General features: G+C 44.9%; 1 protein-coding gene across 1 annotated transcript in view; it reads left to right on the top strand.

Annotated features, from left to right (window-relative positions):
• Positions 1-14,945: 14,945 nt before the first annotated feature.
• The window catches only part of pde1a (phosphodiesterase 1A, calmodulin-dependent), a 37,433-nt gene continuing 29,878 nt past the window's right edge, over positions 14,946-22,500 (top strand). The window contains exon 1 of the mRNA XM_076264264.1: positions 14,946-15,777. Coding sequence (XP_076120379.1) covers positions 15,725-15,777 — 53 coding nt within the window. The 5' untranslated portion in view covers positions 14,946-15,724. The remainder of the gene's footprint in view (positions 15,778-22,500) is intronic.

A 22,500-nucleotide genomic window follows, 5' to 3' on the forward strand; every position in this document is an offset into this window, starting at 1 on the left:
CTGAGGACCGGCGTGCGCCCCGGTGCAGATGTGCTACCCGACACCTGCTGAAACGGCCTCGGATTCACGCCATGGACGCCCTGCTCAGCGACTGCGAACCCCTGGACGGGCTGGACAACAACTCCATAAAGTATCCCAAAAATGAGCAAACCGAGAAAATGTGGATGCGGCTCAAAGGAATGTAAGTTTTGTAGTTTTGTTGTTTATTTGTTTTTTTCCGTTTTTGTTGTTGTTGTAGATTTGCATTGTAACAGTGTCTTCCACATGTGTGTGTGTGTGTGTGTGTGTGTGTGTGTGTGTGTGTGTGTGTGTGTGTGTGTGTGTGAGACTGGATACAGTGACTTAAGAGTGTGTGTGTGTGTGTGTGTGTAAAGCTGCTGTGTTAGTTGTACAATGGATTTCCATCCACTTGAGCCGAGGAACAAAACAATGTTGACAGATGATGCTCAGCCAACTCAGGCTTGATAACTCTCTTCAGCTCCAGGACTCACTCTCATCTCCCAGTACACTTTCGCCCTTTGTTACACGTGCATCCATCAAATCTGTGGATGTTCATTGTTTTCAATTTATTTTTATTTTTTATTTCCTTTCTGGTCAACAATACATAGTGTGTTTGTGATGCATTCCTTTGACATGAAATAGGTTGTGGGGATTTTTGTCATTACTGTTATTATTCTTCTCATTTTGGCAGATTAGCCGTGTGCTCAATCCAAAGCCTTTTTATATGGATTTTGTATTTTGGTATATCAAATGTTTTTGGGGATGGCCAGAGCTCAGTCTAGCTAGGAATCCACTTGGATCATCTAAGGACTTCTGTTGTTTTGATGTGCCTACTGGGTCTATTCATCTCACCATCTGTACACTGTATCTTACCTTGGAATCTGGATTTTTCTCTAGAAATGTTAACTGCACAGATGACCAATCCATTTATTTTAGGTTAGGCCTGTTTTAAAATAGTTAGTTATGTGGCTTGATCAGTCGACATTGTTGGTATTGAGGAAGCATGGTCTGTTAGCGTTGCCACAAACACACATTGTCATTGACACATAAAACAAATGATCATTCCTCAAAAACATGTAAGACTCTCACACCCCAGCTCCTATCCTCTCACTCTCACCTACTCTCTTCCTATGTGCGTTGAGTGCCACTCATGCAGGCGTCCCGTATGCTTTTAGAGCAGCTCTCTGTTGCCTCTCCTCCTGGCGTAGAGGGAACCCTGGAGTGGCCTGATGGAATGCTCTCTCATAAACACCTCAGGGTTCAATGATCACTTCTATGGCACATCAGATGCCCCCCACACACACACACGCACCAACACCACCTCCTGAACTCCCCCTGGCGCACTCTCAGCCGCTTAAATCACAGACCACCAACCCACACCCTGTCCACCCGCGGGCAGAGTGGCACTAATGGGGCGTGGGAGTGTGTTGTCATGAGTGTCATCCCTCGCCTGGGCCCGCGGGGCAGCTGCGGACGAAGGGTTGGGACGGAGGGCGGCGATGGTGAGGGTTGGGGGGGACTGTATGTGGACAGTCAGACCTGAGGGTATATGGGTATACGTGCCTGTATGAGTGAGTGTGTGTGTATATGTGTGTGTGTGTGTGTGTGTGAGAGATTGTGACTCTAGCTGGCAAGTAAGAGGCAAAAACAACTTCCCCTAGAAAAGAGTGAACTGTAGTGGCCCCAATCAGTGGGATTTGTGGAGCGTGGAGTAGAGAGGAACATGTAAGATTTTGTGTGTGTGTGTTTGCGTGTGTGTGTGTGTGCGTGTGTGCGTGTTTGCGTGTGTGCGTGTGAAGTGCAGGGTCACATTTGCTCATTCATGCCTCCCTGCTGAGCACTGGTGCGGAGCCCGGGAGTCATGCACAGTCACACTGGAGTATCTCTCTTTCTCTCTCTCTCTCTCTCTCACACACACACACACAGTCACACAGAGAGAGAGAGGCACATACACGCACCCTTAAACACACATACCCACATGCTAATTAGTGGTGTCAACAATAATCGATTTGGCGATGCATTGCAATGCGGGGCATGCACGATTCAGCATCGATGCCGCAACGTGCCAAAATCAGAGGTTTACAGGCCACTGTGGCCTTGGTGCCCCCTTCTTTCAATATTCTGTTTTGCGTCCGACTAATAACGATTTTTATTTAGCCTATGGCCTGTCAAAATAATCTAAGCATTCACAGCGCAAATTAATTTAGTCTTTTACGCAATGGAGAAAGTGACAGCGCACGGCAAGAAAGAAAGTGCATCCAAATTTACCCATTCTTCTCAGTTGAACTACTCGCGAACGAGCCTACGCATCACACAGACATCACAAGTAGCCTATCACATCACATGCTGTGGTGAACGGTTCGCGAGAAAATTACACTTAGCTAAGTGAATAATATAATTCAATGTAATCATAATTCTACTGAAGGTTCTGCGCCCATCTCCCTACCCATTCATCTCGGTGGAATACTTCACGAACCCTTCGTTCATCACATAACAAACCATGTATCAGAATAAACCGAAAATTTCCACATGCATGGATGTCTCCAAATTTGGGCTTTAAGTTTTACAATGTGTTTTAATTATTCTACATGATTTCATAATGGACCAAATACAAAATAAATGTTACAAATATTGCCTAGATATCGGTAAATCAGAGGACAGCTGACTAAGAGTTTGTGAAAGTGTCCTTAATGATCACAAAATGCAAAGCATGCATCTATGCTATTTGAGTTTCTTAAAATTGAGCTGTGCTTAAATTGTTCAATACATGATTTCATAACAGGCCAAATATAAAATAAATGTTAAATATATCCTAGATATCTAAATATTAAATGATCAGATGATTTACAGTTCTATGTAATATGCCATGTTTCATGTTTTTGTAATGTTTCATAGGCTACAGTGATGCAGGTCTACTGCTTTGAATAGGCTAAATACAACTTTGATCATTTTTATAGCCTACTACTGTATAGTTAACTTTGGCCTTGGTGCCCTGACATGTGGCCTTTGTGCCCCCCACCAAATATGCCTAACTGAAGGCCAAGTAGCCTTGCCTCTAAAATGGTGAAATTCCATTATTTAATGACATTTATGTCAAAGATACAGGAGAGTGATGATACACACATAGCAGCCAATAAAATCTGTTCAATATCTGACTGCTTGTATTGCCTCATGACCTCAAAATTTGCCTTGTTGTGTGCAGTAGAATTTTGATGCATCGCAATGCATTGCAATGCATCGTAGAATCGAATTGAATCAAATTGTTACCTGGTGAATCGTAATCTAATCGAATTGTGAGGGCAGTGCCAATGCACACCCCTAATGCTAATGCTGCCAAACAAGCATATCAAAGGCACAAGAAAGCATTTTTGTCTCATTCACTCACTCACTCATTCACTCACTCACTAACACATTCACTCACTCACTCACTCACTCAAACACTCATTGTTATGTTCACTTATGTCTAATGCAATTCACTCGTTCACTCTCACCCTCCCATCTCTCCATTTTGCTGTGCATAAACACACTCACTTATTCATCCATTTCATCACTCACTCACCTGCTTACTCAGTATGTGCTTCATCATGCAGCGGTGCATGAAAAGGCAATTATGTGCAGTTTCCCTCCTCCAGTTGGTCTCATCATTACAACTTTTGTTGTTGTGGCCCCCGAGCCCTCCCTCTCCCAGCCCCTTCACAAATTACAGCTTTCATGTGAAGACTCTCAGGTGTGAGTTGAATTTGAATGATTATGTCTTGTATACTTGGTCTAACTTCCTTTGCAGATGATACAATAATTCACATTCTTCTGCTGTTGATCATTCCTTGCAGGGGAAACACATTTTTTTCAGACTTGATTTCATGATGAAGGTCATACTGGATGTACTTAGTGTCTGTATTCTCTCAGTAGAACTTTTAAATGGCCTGAAAGGTTTTAGTTATCTCACCAATCACGTGAAGCCAAAATGTAAACATGTCCTTCAAATGTCTTTTACTCTGAAATTACTGTAAGAGATGAAAGGTTGTAAAAGAAAGCAGAAAGAATCCCACTAGGAGGAGAAGAATTCCTGAATTTCCCCTTGGGGATCAATAAAGCATATATCTATCTATCTATCTATCTATCTATCTATCTATCTATCTATCTATCTATGATAAACATTAGTGCTTCATTCGTGTTTCATCACACAACACTTTAAACAACTACATTTGTACAGCATTGTAATTAATCACTGGTGTTAGAACACACTGGTGCTAGGAGCATAGAATACATGTCTAATTACATTACTGTAATCCACTGTTACCCTGCTAATCAATGTGTTCAAATACTACATAGTCCTTTACAGTGGTAGGAACAAGCAGCCAGTGTGAATATGCACTTGCAATTACCTCTGTGACACTTGAGATGGTTACTGATTTAACAAAGGGACAGCAGTGTCTTTTTGCAATTATCCCTTGATTTTACCAAGGGGTCACACTGTTATTGATGGAACAATTCTAGGAAAAAATGGCAAAAGAACATGGACAATTTCATCTACTATATGTAACTGCAATACAATACTATATTACACCTTCTAGTTCATCATCAGTGTGAGCAAGTCAGTCCATTGCACACCAAGCGAGTCCATATTTTGGGCCAATTCTGACAGATATGTGCATGTAGGGTTTTTTTTTGTCTTTTTCGGTAAGAGTTTAAAAGTCTGCCACTCTTTAGCAGATGAGCGCTGAACGGCGGGAGCGATGATTCATGCTCTCGGAGATGATCTGGTTGGATGTGCGAACTCCTGTGCTGGCGATGGCTGCACGCCTCTCAGTAGGGATTTCACACCCGTTGAGGCGTGTGGTGGAGCTGGTTGGTGCTATGTCATAACCCCACCACCAGGGCCAACAGCTGAGGAAGAGGCAGGAGGGACATTTTTTATTTTTTTTATTTTTATTTTTTATCATGGAATGATCCGGAAAGTCCTCCCTCCTACATGCTCACAATAGATGGATCCTTATGGGCCATACTTTAGACTGTACGTGTGTGGCCCTGTAAGTGGATGTATGGATATTGAAACTTTTTTTGTATGTATAAAAAATGGCTAGAACGCCTACGCAGTTCACGCCAACATGGATCCAAACACTCGAACGAAAGTCAAAGGTGGGCGTCTCATTTTCATTTTAAATGCATATGCAGGAGAGACATCTTCCAACTGTACCGTAAAACCATCAAATACAGGGTAACTCCTTTCAGTAACATCAGTCAAAACACAAGTTAGTCAGCATAGGTCCATGAGAAAGGTTGCATATTTTCTTCTCCTTTTGTACAACTTCCTACAACAAAAACTTCCTTTGCCTGATGTAGCTTACATCTGCACTGAACTGTAACATTGTCTTCTGGACTACACCTTCAAACCGAATGCCCTTCACAGACAGTAATGCAACCCTAATAACACCCTTCAGCAGATAACTCTTCTCATGTCAAGTGTGCTCTCTGTCCTTGACTCTCATTTTTCTGTTCCCGTCTCTCTAACACATGCCAATTTTGTTTTTGCAGGCAGAAGTACAAAAGCACCTCTCAAAGGTAAGCCCTCATCTTCCTTGCCTCTCTCCTCCGCTGTCTCTTTCATATGCTCAGTCAAACATGCCCTAATTTGCCAACACGAATGTCGCACAGAGAGAAAGGTGCACGCTGCATTATTTAGAGGCGAAACACAGATAAGACAAAGGCGGAGTGCGTCGGTGGGGGCCTGGAGAGCTTGCGGTGTCAGAGTGTGAGTTTTAGCTCTCGGAGTCACGGTTAATTTACGTGGAAGCTTTTCTTCAAGCCACTCAGGCCTTCCCAGCGGTATTGATCTCCCACTCAAACGTCAATAAATGTGGTGTTTCATTAGGGCTTATTTCCCTATCGCTGAATGAGGGGGGGGGGGGGGGGATAAAATGTACAGAGGATGTAAAGCAGGCTTTGCCAGCAGGATTCACAGAAATACATACAATTCAGAAGGGATAGGTAAAAAAATGAATGTATGGGTTTTGCACTTTTCGCTGTGTATGTGTGTGTGTATGTGTGTGTGTGTGTGTGTGTGTGTGTGTTTGTATACTGTATACCAAATATATTCTTTGTCTTCTTGCCACTCTGCAGCTGTTTAATTCTGCACATGTACTTCTACCTCAGTGCTCTGTGTGTGCATGGGAGAGCTGATGCTCCGATTGTAAATATCCAAATGTAGGTGTTCTCCCTCTGTATGAATCCACATGTATTCTCCTTCCCCTCCCTCTCTCTCTCTCTCTCTCTCTTTCTCCCTCTCTCTCTCTCTCTTTCTCCCTCATTTCTCTTCCTCTCCCTCTCCTGTGAGGGCTCTGCTGCCGTTGCTTTTCAGCCACATTCTCTAACATGGAGCATGGAGTTGAGGTGCCATGAAGTGGCCCTCACCTGCGCCCACACAAACTGCCCCTGCTGCAGTATCTCTCTCTCTCTCTCTCTCTCTATCTGACACATCCCCCTCTCTTGCTCATCCTCTCCCTCTCACCCTACCCACTCTCTCTCTCTCTCTCTCCTGCTGTGGGAATCTGCCATTTATGTAACACAGCGATGTTAAGAGGTACTCTGCAACAATGGCCTCTCATCTAAGTTGGAGCAACGCGCTGCCAGTCACACAGCCTCAGATCTGAGGGACACACACACACACCGCCGTGTGCAACAGGAAAACGACTCGCCATGTTGTATTTCAGTCTGCAGCAGCGGCAGTGCTGTCGGACCCGTGTAGAAGCGTCCCCAGATGGCGAGCGACTCTGCCACAGGCCCAGACTCAGCGGTGTTAGATGGAGTGTGTTAGAGAGAGTGGGAGTGAATGAGAGAGGAAGAGAGAGAGAGAGAGAGAGAGAGAGAGAGAGAGAGAGAGAGAGAGAGAGAGAGAGAGAGAGAGAGAGAGAGAGAGAGAGAGATGGTTATATTTGGTTAGTGATTCATGTGACGCTGTGTTTTGGCCATTATGGAGGTTTACCACAGGTTAATGTGATTAATAGCGGAGAATTATGACACCCCTTCCGCACACACTAAGTGGCTCTTTGAAGTGCGCTCGTCGGTGACACCAAGCAAGCTTTCATCTGCTGGTGTGAATAGACGTGTTTCAGGGAGACTTGGACTTTGGAAAAACACTGTTCTTTTTCCATCTTCAATTGGTCTAATGGGCTGAGCTGTCATACATCTCTGTGTGCTCAAGTAAGTCTTCCTTTTACAAGCAACTGTTAAAATGCCTGTATACTGTATCTTAAGCCAACACATTCTGTCCTTTGTCCCACTGTATTTCATTTAACACACAGCCTGTATCCTCTAAACTCTATCCTCTTAACATTACATCTAGGATATGTTGTCCTTACCTCACCATTGAAAAGAATATGGACAGCTCTACATTGTTGTTAGAATCCAGATGAACCAGAAGAACATGAAGGTAAATTCTCTTTCCACTAGAGGCCCCCATTCAACAGCGCCTCTCAGGCCCTGATAAAACATTTACAGGAGCTTCCCCTGTGTGCCTTCAAAACCCTTAAAGCTCAGTGAAGCTTTGCCTTCGCGCACACACAGAATAGCACCAGCTCCGCTTTGCTCGAGAAGAACAAAAGCCAGAGCTGACTTGTTAAGCCCAACATGTTCTCCGCAGCGCTGCTGGGATGGATTTATGCAACATTAATGCCTTCTGTGTATAACGTGTGGAAGCAACTATCTCCCTGCCTCCATTTTTAAAAACTTAAGTGCTTCTAGCTGTGGCTGGCTGCAAGCGAAAATAAGTTGTCTGTCATTTTTTCGTCTTTTTTTTTCTTCAGGAAACAAAGGTATACAGCGAGGGATGTTGTGCAGGAAATTTTGTGCACTTCTTGCACTAAGTAAACTTTTTAATGCTTTAATGTTGTTTGAAAATGCATTCTCATTGTTCTGTCATACCTTATTTCTGGTCTTTCTTTTCTCAGTCAACTTATGACAGATGACAGGATGCAGTAAACAGACTTTGAAAGAGAACAAAGCCCACATTTAATCCCAACCTTCTGGGCCATGTTAATGCTGACACTCTAACGCCCCAGTCCGGGTTTAGCTGAACAAGAGCATGCGGCACAGATCACGCTCCCTTGCATCATAGACAGCTTGTCTGCTGCGAGACTTGTACCCACGAATCGCGAGGCAGCTCGTCTGCAACATGGCTTCACGGCAGCAAATTCTAATCCACATTACGGCTGATGGACATTCCTTGTCTGCTTCAGCTTCAGTGATCGCGAGTGTTCATGTAATGCTACTCGTATGGTTTAGTGTTTAAGACATCATGTGTTTTGCACATCGAGGCGGTGTACAGTTGCCTTGTACAGCATTGGGTGCCTGTAGCCGATGTTGAGTATGCAGCTGTCAATGCAACAGCGTTGCTTTTTGCAGACAGCCGTCCACTTACTCTGGCAAGGCTCCAGCCAAACTCCCCTGGACATTATTTCCCAGGAGACAAGATATGCCTCAGTGGCGTCTCCTGGCAACTGTGTTCTGTCTCTCTCTCTCTCTGTTCCTCACTCCCTCCCTCTTGCTCTCCTCTCTCTCTCTTTCTCTCTCTGTCTCTCCTCTTTCCTCCCTCCCTCCCTCTCGATCTCTCTATCTTTGTCTCTTTCTCCTCTCTCCCCCTGCCTCTATCCTCTCTCTCTCTGTTCCTCTACACATTTGTATTTGTTTCAAGCTCCATAATAACCAGTGGGTGTTAATGAATAGGCCATCGTCATAAACAATGTTGGACCTGGCATTTGATAATGGCATGCATTTACAGGTTTCCTGTCCAAATTCACAAAGGCGTTTTTTATGAGAGGATTGTTCATTTGTAATACACTGTCTTGAGCAAGCCAGCCTCAAAGTAGATGTTATATCTAAGGAAATCCGGAAATTCCACATTGAACCAACGGCGGATATTGCTTTCAATTGGCTATTTCTGAGAATTAGAGGTACAGAACATACTTTCATAAATCCATCCAACCCCACCCCCAGTCGTCCACGATGAACTCCTGTGAACACAGAGAGATGTTTTTCCCCGAGCCACCATACCTATATGGTTTATGATGGACCAAAAGCAGAAAAATGACCAAGGAAGAACATGTGTCCGGACCATGAAAGGCTAGCACTACAGACTTGTTTTGAATCCGTACGTCCTCTCCCTGATCCCTATATCTGGAATAAGCATACACAGGCCAGAATTTACTTAAGGTCCATCCAAGAGTCGTTGCTGTCGCTGTATCCTTGAGGCGACATTAAGTGACTGCTTTGGCCCTGCTCGTGTGAAATTGGACTTATCTCTCTTTACCTGTCATTTCCATTTCTATTACTTTGTGTTTCCGATCCCCCAATGTGGGTAGACAAAACTGAGATGTCGGCGCTCCTCTTTGATTATATCAGAGCCCTGAGCCAATGTTCGCCGACAAACAATTTTACCAGAAAATGAAAGTGTTGCAATGCAATTACCTAACCCCCCCCCCCCCCCCACACACACACACACACACCACACACACATTCAAAGTGATTGTATGTCTAGGTTTTAATGGCTTCAGAAAATAACAAAATCTAGCCCCTCTTTGTGGACATCACAGTGTGTGCAGCATGTATCAAGAAATGTACACATATTTAGATTGTGTTTGTTAAAGACTGGCGATGTCTTCACAGCAAAAGGTGGCATTTTTACTCGTACTCTTCAGAGTGAAAGTGAACTGATACAATCTACTCTCTCCACCTTCATTCATCTTTCGAACGGTGGACCCATTGTGTTCCTTTGAGATAGTTGCTATAGCAGCAGCAGCTGACCATGCGGGCCTCTACAGGACAGGGACGGAAACAGAACAGAACACCAACAGCTCTGAGAAGCAAGCAAAGATGGGAATTTACTCTGTCCAAGGAGCAAAGATGGGCATTTACTCAGTCCAAGGGGCAAAGATAGGCATTTACTCAGTCCAAGGGGCAAAAGAACAGCCTTATCTTGATGATGTTGTAGTAAATATGGTCTGGCGGCAACGAGGGAACGTGAAGCTGCCTGTTAGGCTAACTTCTCTCTAAAGCATTGTTTCACAGAATCAGTCCTCATAGGCCAACACTAAAACCTTCACTGTGTAGTACCGCACTATGAGACGCCAATAGCAAAGGATAGAGAAAGAGAAAGAAAAAGCATGAGAGAGGATAAAGTTCTCCCGTTTTTCCCTCTTTCCATGACATCATTTTTGAAAATGTGAAGCTAAATGCAGCGCACTGAAGCGTTTCCTGCCCCTCCTGTCAACCGGAGGAACTCCAGGCCCAGGGATACTTCAGCAGGCGTCTAAATGTCACACACCCAGGGCTGCACTGACCGCTGGCATGGCCCCCGTCCTGAGCGGGGACTGGAGCCCATTACGGGGGGCAACAAAAAGCTGATTTATACACGCAAAACCAGACCACAGAAAGGCACTATTTCGCTGGCGTGTTTTTGAGCTTGAACTCGCCAAGCTTGAACTCGCACAAGAGCACCTCTTGAGGACATATTTTACGACTCGTTTTACCTTCGGACTGATGCTCTGCAGATTCGCAGGGATGTGTATTTTTATCGGAATATTAGGACTTTCCATTCTCTTGTTTTACGCTCGGGTTTATGCCATGAATTAAGCATTTTGGAGGTTATTTGCTTCCAACCAGTCCTGCTATAAAACAAGATATGTTATGGCGTGTTATCAGGCTCGAATTATGCACTTTGCAGAATTTCTAATAAAAGCAAAGAGTTGTTTTGTGAGATGTTAGACACTGGAGAGTAAAATAACCTTTTCATCTTTTTTAAATTAATAAATTTTTTGCCTGCACATCATTTTTTTCATCATTCAAAATGTAATTTGTGTTCTGTTGTCTGATGTCATCGTTGCCTCACCGTATGCATCACGTGTAGGAGTGAGAGTGAGTGCGCTGTATTATCAGGAGTGATGTTCTATGCAGCTCCCATGGCCCCTTGACTCATGCCTCCCCCCCGCGCCCCCTAGACCCCCCCCCCCCCCCCGCGCCTTCCGTCCGTCCACCCCGGGGGCTTGCCAGTGCTCCGTCCTAATAGAATGTCGACAGGATAATTAGCAGCATGTTAGCATTAATGTGCTAATTAGGCGTGTGTGCTGCATTTCTGCCATTGCCACAGCGGACCCGCTCTTGCTCTCTGGCGTGCCTCTATTTGCATACAAACAGGCGGCACACTGTTTTGATTCAGACGGCTGACTCGGGGGGGGGGGTCTCAGCGTTGCGTTTGTTGTGGAAATGCTTGTCATGTCAGAACGTCGAGCAAAACAGAAAATAATGTCGGCCAATTGCAGGCTTCATTAATTTGATTGTGATCTAATGAAACAAGGCCAAGTTTTTTTGAGAGAGAGAGAGAGAGACAGAGAGAGAGAGAAGGTGTGTGTGTTTGTATGTGTGTGTGTGTGTGTGTGTGTGTGTGTGTGTTTGTGTGTGTGTGTGTGTGAAGATTCTGCCTTTGTATCGTAATGTTATTTGGCTCCACAGCTTATTTTGGAAAATTTGATCAAGGACAGAGTTTTTTTTTAATCAACAGATCAGCTCAACTGTTTTATTATTTGTCAGTGGGTTGTGCCGTGCCAAGATCCTCATGTAATCTGAACTTATTATGACTTTTCTCTCACTTCCAATGGCCTGAGAAGTCAAAGTAATGCCTTTGGGGAAGCAACCAATAAAGGACATCGCGGTTCTCTTGAGAACTGCTGGAAAAATGCACGGTAAAGCAATCTTAATGACTTCCAAATATAGCTGTTGATTCTGGGCACTTTGGCCAGTAGTAATAGAGCAGTGAATCCGGAGAGATGGAGAGAGACAGAGATGGAGAGAGAGAGAGAGATGGAGAGAGAAAGAGATGGAGAGAGAGAGATGGAGAGACAGAGATGGAGAGACAGAGAGAGATGGAGAGAGAAAGAGAGATGGTCTTGGCTGAGACTGGACATCCTCCACGGGGACAGACAGCTTTCCAAGGAAATACATTGTCCGGATTTGTTATTGGAAACGGAGACTTCAAATAGGACTAACATAGGCCAGTCTGTCTCCCCTGAATGCCCGGCATGATTGCAGGGAGACATTTCTGGCAGTGTAATGAAATGGCACCTGACGCGGGGTTATATTAGGGCCTGATTTGGCACTAGGCCCCTCTCTGTGGAGAGGCTCAAGATCACAGCTGCGTTGTTGAAAGGTTTTTGGGGCAAGCATTCCTCTTCTCTCTTTTTTTTTAATTGTGCCGCTGCACAATAGAGTGTCATTGTCCTCAGTTAACCTTCGGTCAAGAAACTGATAATCTTAACCATAAAAGATCATAACATTGGCAAAAATAGAATAATATATATATATATAATTAGATTAGATGTACAGATGAAAGCAAACCTACTTAATAACAGACCACAAATCTGAGGAACGGCAGAGAATTCACCCAGCTCTTGGTTCAATTCCCCAGCTGCTGTCTACAACATGAGCGGTACAGAAAAGTTTCTTAAATCTCTACATAGTTTATTTTGATAGTGGCTGCATTTTTAAATGTTACTTTATTTAAAAATAAAGAATTGATGTTAGTTACTAAGGTCTGCCTGACAGCTACTGGTACTTGGTCTGCTATAGGTGATGCAGCATCCTTCTTCTCTATGTCTTTGTAATCGTTTTTTTTCCCTTTCCTGGCTGGATTCATAGCTGATGAATCACTTGTTCAGTTCCCAGGAACATAATTTCCATATCCTGGGACAGGACAGAAGCAATCAGAGTTTATTTCCCAACACTGTGTACATGCTGTAAATGACCCAGGGCAGGCTCACTTTTCACATTCCTTCTGTTGATTACCCTGTCACTGTAAGCAGATCTCACATAGCGTTAAGCCCACTGTTGAAAATCAGTCAGTGATGGAGGACTCGGGGCGATGAGACGCCTACGAAATAACACCTCCAAAAGATGGAGCATTACACATTTCATCAAAGTTGTGCGCTGCCCGTCGAGCTTTTCAAAGGGTCTCTGCTTTTTGACTTAAAAGCTTGAGTAAGTCATTATTTTTGCCACTGCCAATACATATTTTCCACCCTTTGATGTGGGAAACAGCATAGAGAAGTGTTCTTTACAAGCTCCTTTCTGGACACAATGCCGTTGTAACACTGCAAAGCCAAGGAGAACTCGGCAAGCCCGTTCTGCGTAAACACTTGTTTCTTGTCCCCCACCCCATTCCCAGATGGCCCAGATGAGAGTGGGCTCTGTGCTCACAAACAGCACAACGGACTTGGTGTGGTGGAGTCTGATTTTGGTCGATTCCATATTTGGACACTGTTGTTTCTTGTCTTCTCTCTCCCCACCGTGTGTGTGTGTGTGTGTGTGTGTGTGTGTGCGTCTCTTTCTTGAGCCTTTTATTTTTATTTTTTTTCTGTGAGTGTTTTCACGGGCAACTGAATCCTAACCAGGCTTGCAGGAGTAGCGAAAGATGTTTTTCTTTTTATTTCTGTATGTTTGTTATTGCACGTCAATAGTTTTCGATAGTTGGTTTTACAGGGAGAAAAAATGGAAATTAAAAGCGTTTGGTTAAAACAGGGTTCAAGTTACCTATTAAGACGTCTGCAAGGAGATTGAAATCCTCCAACTTGCGTCAAAGGCACCGCAGGGGAATGCAAGTTGAGGTGGAGTGTTCTGTATCAGCAGTAAGCACCTGATTCACCCCTTAACGAGGGGGGATTTTTGGAATGCGCCCTTCTGCCAAGACACATTAGGTCGACTGAGGAGGTTTAGAGACAACTGACAAAGTCTTGACATGCATCATTGGTAATGCGGCCTTTATTGCCGTGTTTGTCCATATTAAATTATACTTTGTCACAAAGTTGTACTTCTTGCCGAGGTCATAAATCGTGTTTTGGGTCCCACAAGATCATAACCTCATGCTGAGAGTAATACAAGCTGTTGGCTCGAAGCATGATTGAAAGTGACATTAACATGCTTTGCTTAAAACACTGCTCGTGCTGAGTGTGCGATTCGGCAGAGAGCACACATTAATGCGCCCTTATGGTCTGGTTCATGGCACGCACACACGCACACATACATACACTGGGGGCCTGTGATGGCAAATCGCATGAGTCATTTGGGGGGGGGGGGGGGGGGGGGGGTTCCGCTGTACCTCACCTCTCTTGGGATGACCGTCAGTCGTTTGGGGAAAAGGAATTCGGGTGGGCAGGCAGTCGGGTGGTTCACCTCTGGCCCCACTGTCTGTTCTGTGGTGTGAGCCTGTTTACCGGCTGACCGTCCAGCAAGGGTGAGAGCGAGTGCTTCTCCACCTCAGCGTGAATCAAAATCTCCTGTTGATTAAAGGACCCACCCCTGCCCAAATAACTCCACCCCCCCCCCCCCACACACACACACACCTCATGCTCCTACCCCCTTCACCTCGAAGCCACCCTCCCATCCCACACCGTCTACCCAAGTACTCCTGCTGCCAAGATCTCAGCGGTGACTAGCCGTGTCCACACATCATTGGTGCTGTATGAAAGCCAGATTGTGAAATAATTACCATCTCCTGACGCAGGGCCAGCCTCCCCGACCAGCCCCTATCCATCTTCATTAATCCATGCACACACTATTTGCCTAACAACCCTCTGGAAAAAGAAAGTGTGTGTGTGTGTGTGTGTGTGTGTGTGTGTGTGTGTCTTTGTGTGTGTGTGTGTGTGTGTTGTGTGTGTGTGTGTGTGTTGTGTGTGTGTCTAAAAAAGGGGCAGGGACAGGGCTGGTCACACACACACACACAATTACTTATTGGGTGCAGAGAAAAGTTTTTTTTTAATTATTTTTTTTGCTGTGCTTTGTAATATGTGCGTGTGATGATGGAGGGAGTGAATGCACGAGAGAGTGAGATAGAGAAAGGGAAGGAGGGAAGGGAGGAGGGAGATTGGGACGCGCTGCTCTGCCTGAGCTGGATCACCACGAGGCTGCTGCTGCCGCTGCTGCTGGTCTCTCTCTCTATTTTTTCCTCTTTCTCTCTCTTGTCTCTTTCTCTTTTCTCTCTTTCTGCTCTCTCTCTTTCTCTCTCTGTCTCTCTCTCTTTGTCTCTTCTCTTTCTCTCAACGGACAGCACAGAGTTCACCCCAGCAGGAGAGTGGCTCTGTTAGAGCATGTGTGTGAGTGTATGTGTGTGTGGACATGCGCGCATGCTCCGGTGCTTGTTTGCGTGAGTGAGTGAGAGAGAGAGTGTGTGTGTGTGTGTGTGTGTGTGTGGAGCCCCCCCCCCCCTTGTTCTCTCCTCTCTTCTTCTCTTTTCCTCCCTTTCCCTGTGGAGCAGCTCTCCTCTATCTGCCTTTCTCGCTCTCTTTCTCACTTTCTCTTCCCTCTCTTCCCAGCTCTCCCCCTACCCTCTCCCTTTCTCTCTCCCTCCCTCCCTCCCTCCCTCCCTCTCTCGATCCCTCTCTCACTTTCCCTGTGGAGCCGCGCTACTCTGTGGCCTCTATGGCCTTTTCCACTGGCCTGTGAGTGAGGAGAAAGGGAAAGAGAGACAGCGAGAGAGAGAGAGAGAGAGAGAGAGAGAAAGAGAGAGAGAGTAACATAGAGAAGGGGAGAGGGAGAGAGGGAGTAAGAGAGAGAGAAAGAGCGGGGGAGAGGCAGAACTAAACTCCGCACACATTGCAATGTAAGGAGCAGCTGGGGACACCCATCCAGAGAGCCCTGCGCCCGAGCAGCCTCCGTCTGTGGCCTCCCCCCCCCTGCCCTTTAAATGGACGAGTATGTCACTATCAAGAGGAAGCTGCTCCACAGACCCATATTCAGGTAAGAGCTACGGAACCAGAGCCAAAATGGACGCCGGCACTCTTCAGCGTGCCTGGCTTTGATTTGCTGTTTTGCCATTGCCTTGCTTTACCTTTGTCTCACCTGTGAGGGAGCATGTTTTGGAGGGACTCCTGCAGGATCGGGCCCAAGGTGGAGGTGTAGAGCCTTGTGTCTGTCTGCGATGGATGTGTCCTTTGGCTGTCCCCGTGTGTGTGTGTTTTTGTCTTACCTGTGCGTGTGTGCATCACTCCTGATGCCACCGGACACCTGTGTGTTCAGGACTGTTTACACAAGCAGGGCGCCCGTCACCTGTGTGTTCAGGACTGTTTACACAAGCAGGGCGCCCGGCACCTGTGTGTTCAGGACTGTTCACACAAGCAGGGCGCCCGGCACGTGTGCTTTTGCTTCCTTTTCTTTTTGCCGTGATTTTAGACAGCTGGATGACATGTGGGGATGAATGTGAACTTCCCGGACTGCATTCTTTCTCTCTCTCTCTCTCTCTCTCTCTCTCTCTATCTCTTTCTCTGTCCTCTCTCTCTCCGCTATCAGATGCATTGAGTTTCAGCGGCATGGAAGCCAGGCATGGAGTGGAGAGCCGTTAGATGAAACACTCGGCGTCTGTTGTGGTTACAGCGTCATTACGGGCAGAACATTGTGCTATGGTTCATTGCCCCGGCCCATTATTTCAGGCAGGTTTCGGGGAAAAAAGTGGCAACTGGTGCAGGGAAACAGCTGTGCAACAGGTACTTTGGAGTTGTCGCCACTAACTTGGTCTCATAAACTTCCTCTGTAAAGTGTATGTGTGTGTGTGTGTGTGGTGGTTGAGGGGGTTGTTTATCTTGGAGTTCACACTTGCTGTCGAGAGTATGATATCTTCCAGAGAGGGTTTGACAAGTGCGTAATTGATGGCCTGTAAGGCCACTGGGAGATACCCATCCACTTTCAGGCTCTGGGTGGTATTCTGCTTGTTTGTTGTTTTGTTGACTCAAGTGCTGTCCTCTGTCCCCATCTTGTTTCGGAAAGGGACCGCTTCCCCTTGATCTGCCTTGTAGGGGTCCAGGGGGTGTCCTGTCCCCCAGATGCCCTGCAAAACACTCTTATGCCCCTCGTAACTCCCCTCCTCCAACTGCCTTTCCCCTAGACGGGCTTTGATATTTGCCTGCTGGGAGGACTTCATGGGAAGAGCGGATTTCTGGCAGGAGCTTTGCGAGGCTCTGGACTATGAGAAGGAAATGAGGCGCTGGCTATCTTTTGTTTATAGCCAGTGACATCTCAGGCTGCACTTAAAATCCCATCGGATAGAGCGACATGACATCTGCAGTGGATCACGAATAGCAGCCTGATAAATACCTCTTGACGTTTACAGCAAGACACGAGGGACCCAAATTCATGAGCGGACAAGGTTTTTTGTCCCCACCGTCCACTCCCAGCCCCAGCCCCACTCCCTACCCCCAAAACAGACTCCCAGAGTTGACCGAGTGGATCTGGACTGGTTTGGCGAAGAGGTTGAAAAGTTACTGTGCGTTCCTGGGGACTACAGCTAATTCACCAAGGTAGAACAAATATTGCAGATCAGATTGCAGCTTCACAGACAATCTCAGCGGCGACCTGGAAAAAAACAATGGTCCTCTGCACACATTCTTCTGGCCTGAGATCTTGTTCGTTTGAGTTTATTATGAAAGTATAAAAGTATAAACTCAAAGACTCAAAGAAATCAGATTAAATCCTTACAGTCTCGGTTCGTCAGCTTGTTATTTAGATTGTGAGAAGAAGAAAAATATGGAGGTAAAGGGGGGAAGGGTACAGAGTTCCTCAAGTGCACATGTTTGCCCCTGTATGGTCGAAAAGAGACGTAGCGGCGTGTTCCAAATGCGGATTATCACGCTTTATTCCCATTCTTAAATTTGCACACATAAGACATGTCTGCCTTTCAAGTGGGTAACAGAAAGCAGCTGCAAAATCGACCACACTGGCCTATCCTTGACTGTAAGGCTTCTGTCGGAAACTCACTCTTTTATTGAACATTCTTCTGAAGTCGGTTGGTTAAAGACTTCCATTAACGTGTGCACCCTTTGCAGGTGTAAAGTAAGTTGTTGCAACAGACAGCGGCATTCAGAATAGTCAGTAAATCAGCTCCATTTGTTATCTTAGGGATGTTACGTGTATCGTCTTTAGAAAATTGATCTTCGCTTATCTGAGACATTAACTGAGACATTGAAGGGTCTGACACAGGCAACTGCATCAAATGTGATCTCTTCAGCTTTCCCATTCTCGGCACATAGCAAAGTTAATTGAAATGTTTCAGAAAAGAAAGTTCTGTAGCAATTGCACATCATTCATTCATTCTAAAGAAAAGCACTTTCCCATGTATTTAGCTCTATCACTCTCCCATTCTCTGAAGTAATACTTTCTTTTTAATTTATAATCCAAAAAAACTGACAGGGTAAATAGTAAGTGCCACAGAGCATAAAGCAGAAGATGGATTCATTTAGGTCGACACTGTGTGTCATTAGCACTGAGTGGCACTCTAGCTAACTCTAACTCTAGTTTGGCTTCAGTTAGCCCCCATCTCACTCCGCACACCATCCATCATACCAGCGATGCGTGCCAGCCGTAATCTCAGTCCGCTCGCTCTGCTTGGACCCCGAAAGCTGCACTGTGACCACCACAATTAAGGGATCCGTCTGGTGTTTGCTGCCACAGTGTAAATCAAAACAGCTATCAGGGCAAAAAAAAAAAAACCCGAAAACGTCCACTGCCCCCACAGCAAAAGTAAGGCTCCTCTAGCAAAGACAGTGTGTACAGCTAAGTAATCCACCCCAGCACTGAAAAGTGAGATTATGACCATACTCCCATTTATTTCCAAAACAGTGCAGAGAGTATCATGTGTTGTGCATATGACAATGTCAATCTGAAAAAGCGTTGGCCTTGTGAAGTGTTTGCGGTCAAGTGTTTGTCAAACGAGGAAAGATATGCACGCATGTTTTTGGGTGAGACGTCAGAAAGTGTTTGCAGAGAAATGAGAAGCCAAGCTTGTCGTCCTTACCCTTAAATATTTTCACACTTGACCTTTTGGGGGATGAAAATGTAGAGTGAGGCATGCTAACCTTCTAAAGTTCTTTATGTTACTCAGTCAGGAATGTTTATACAGTACTGTAGTTGCTCTGAAATACAGTACAAATCCTGTTGCATCTTTTAGTGGAAGCTGACATGGAAGTTGAACTGTACGTTTAGATCCCAGGGCTGTAGTAGTAGGTGTATGGGTCGGCCTAAGTGTTGGGGGGGCCTGGACCCAAAGCCAAGGGGGGGTTGAATCCTTTGGGGGCTTGTGTGGGAAAACATGCCTTGTGTTCAGGGAGAAGGAGGTTCACCCCACTGCAACCGAGTGTTGTTGTTGGGCCGTTGAGTTCAAAGACCTCATCCCCACAAATGGCCCTTGGAGCCTGCCTGTCTGTCAGAGCCTCCATCTCCCTCACCTCTCTCTGTCCCTCGACCATCTTTAAACTTTACAATCCTAAAGTGTCAATACACACAATGTATTGCATAAAATTACATAACAATGCCAAAGTATTTTTTAAAACGGATTGGATGGTCAAAAAATATATCGCTTCCAAACTTTTGAGTTTGAAACAATCTGTACCCAACCTCTCATAACACAGGAGTGCATTTCTTATTGTAAATAGATATGATGTTACATATAATATACATCATACATTCAACTTAAACACGATTATTTAAACCATGAACTACAAGGGGATTTTTTTGCATGGCTAGTAAACATTATGTGAACTCAGGAACAGTGTGAGCCATCCCTATCTGTGCAGATATGAATTATGTTAGGAGGTGCGAATGGCATCTTTCAGTGTAAGAGTTCTCAGACACCTATATTTCACAGCTCTGGCAGTGTGACTGTGGTTAAAACCGCTAGTTTATGCATTTTCCACCAGTTAAGGTCACAGGGACAAGACCCTCTCCAACTGGTAAAAGTTTGGATTTTAAAGGTCAACATTTTGTTTAATAATATAATTTCATAGTGTTTCCCTTCATTAACCACCACCATTAACCATTAAATCCTGCATATGGTAATTTATATGATTCTGATGTCAAGGTTGTGACATTTAACTTCCATCCTAATGGGGATTAGCTCATGCAAAAGATTGTTTTTTGCAAAAGATGCAAAACAGCTTCATATGCCAGAATGCTTGACATTCTGCAGAGGGAGACCTGCAACTGAAGAATCAGTGCTGATTAGGGGCTTAGATGGCGGTGACACCAGGGTAGGAATTTCACGGCGGCCATGGCCGTCGTAGCCCCTTGCATTGGCCGTGATGCCCCTTTGAAAATCAGAGGTTTACAGGCCACGGTGGCCTTGGTGCCCCATTCTTTCAATATTCTGCTTTGCGTCCTACTAATAGCGATTTTTAGTTAGCCTGTGGCCTGTCAAAATAATCTTAGCATTCACAGCGCAAATTAATTTAGTATTTTACGCAGTGGAGAAAGTGACAGCGCAAGAAAGGAAGTGCGTCCAAATTCACCCATTCTTCTCAGTTGAACTACTCGCGAAGTAGCCTATTCATCACACAGACATCACAAGTATCACATGAAAGAGCTTTTTCTCAGCTTTTAAACACGTTAGCCGATAATTGCTGTGTTGAACGGTTCGCGAGAAAAGTAAATATAATTAAATTTAATCATACATTCTACTGAAAGTTTTGCGTCCCATGATCTCCCTACCCATTCATCTCGGTGGAATACTTCACGAACCCTTCTTTTAACACATGACAAACCATTTATCAGAATAAACAGCAGACCTTACCGAACACAAAAGTGTAAAGCAGTCCCCTGTACATTTAGCCGTTCCAGAGTTATCTTGTTTTGAATTTGCAGTAAATTTCGACATGCATGGATGTCTCCAAATTTGGGCTTTACGTTTTACAATGTGTTTAAATTGTTCCACATGATTTCTTAACGGGCCAAATACAAAATAAATGTTACAAATATCGCCTATATATTGGTAAATCATAGGACAGCTGACTAAGAGTTTGTGAAAGGCTATTTGAGTTTCTTAAAGCTGAGATGTGCTTAAATTGTTCAATACATGATTTCATGATTTCATGATTTCATAACAGGCCAAATATAAAATAAATGTTATATATAGCCTAGATATCTGTAAATATTAGATGATCAGATGATTTACAGTTCTATGTAATATGTCATGTTTCATGTTTTTGTAATGTTTCATACAGTGATGCAGGTCTACTGCAGTGAATAGGCTAAATACAACTTTGATCATTTTTATAGCCTACTACTGTAACCTGGATTACAGATTACCTGACCGAGCGACCACAGTTCGTCAGACTGAAGGACTGTCTCTCTGACACTGTGATCTGCAGCACCGGAGCGCCACAGGGAACTGTGCTCTCTCCAGTCCTGTTCACCCTGTACACATCTGGTTCTGCTACAACACAGAGTCATGCCACATGCAGAAGTTTTCTGATGATACTGCAATTGTGGGGTGTATCAGGAACGGGCAGGAGGAGGAGTACAGGAGCCTGGTCGAGGACTTTGTGCAATGGTGCAAACTCAATCATCTTCAACTTAACACGTCAAAGACCAAGGAGATGGTGGTGGATTTCCGCAGGTCTAAGCCCACTCTGCTACCAGTCCACATTGATGGGGTCAATGTGGAGGTGGTTAGCACCTACAAATATCTGGGTCTCCACCTGGACAATAAACTGGACAGGTCAGCCAACACTGATGCACTCTACAAGAAAGGGCAGAGCAGGCTGTACTTCCTGAGGAGGCTGCGGTCCTTCAATGTGTGCAGTAAGCTCCTCAGGATGTTCTACCAGTCTGTTGTTGCCAGTGTCCTCTTCTATGCAGTGGTGTGTTGGGGAGGAAGCACAAGGAAGAAGGATGCGGGGCGAATTGACAGGCTGGTAAGGAAAGCTGGCTCTGTAGTGGGAGCTGAACTGGAGTGCATCACTTCACTATCTGACAAAAGGACCCTGAACAAACTGATCAACATCTTGGACAATGAGTGTCACCCACTCCACAGCACCATTGTTAAGCAGAAGAGCCTAATCAGCTGGAGACTTCGGTCACTGCCTTGCACAACGGACAGACTGAGAAAGTCATTTGTCCCCAGGGCCATTGAACTGTTTAATGCCTCACTTAAGGGAAGAGGAGAGATAGACTTCTCTGCATAGTCTGTCTGCCTCTTCACCCCCTCCATGTTTGGTACTGTCTGTCCACTAGCCACTTGTATCACTGTCTTTATGCCTCACTGTTTGCGTGCTATTAGCACATTAGCACATATGCATAACCCCCCCCCCCCCCTCCATGCCACAGCCGAACTGTGGCCACACTTATACATTTTCTTAAATAGTTAAATATATAGATATATAGATTTTACCTTACTTTACTTCTGCACTGCTGCACTGTTGGACTTACTCATTTGCACTATCACCATGACCACTACCACTATCACCATTGCACTACCACCATGACACTCATTCGCACAGAGCACCTTAGAGCACCTTACCATATCTTACTATGCACAGAGAATCACAGGCTCAGTCATTGCAAGCGCCTCTGATTGATTAATCACCACTATGTGGATACTGTTTCTAGAATGACTTAGATTAACTGTTAGTTAGTATAATTTGTATTCTTGTAATTTGTATTTTAGTATATTTTTATATATTGCATTAAGTGTTAGTT

The sequence above is a fragment of the Alosa pseudoharengus genome, unplaced genomic scaffold (genome assembly GCF_046254945.1).
Source record: "Alosa pseudoharengus isolate Yale_2024_CS ecotype anadromous, Long Island Sound unplaced genomic scaffold, YU_APseudo_1.1 YU_APseudo_1.1_scf_3, whole genome shotgun sequence".
Classification (NCBI taxonomy): domain Eukaryota; kingdom Metazoa; phylum Chordata; class Actinopteri; order Clupeiformes; family Clupeidae; genus Alosa; species Alosa pseudoharengus.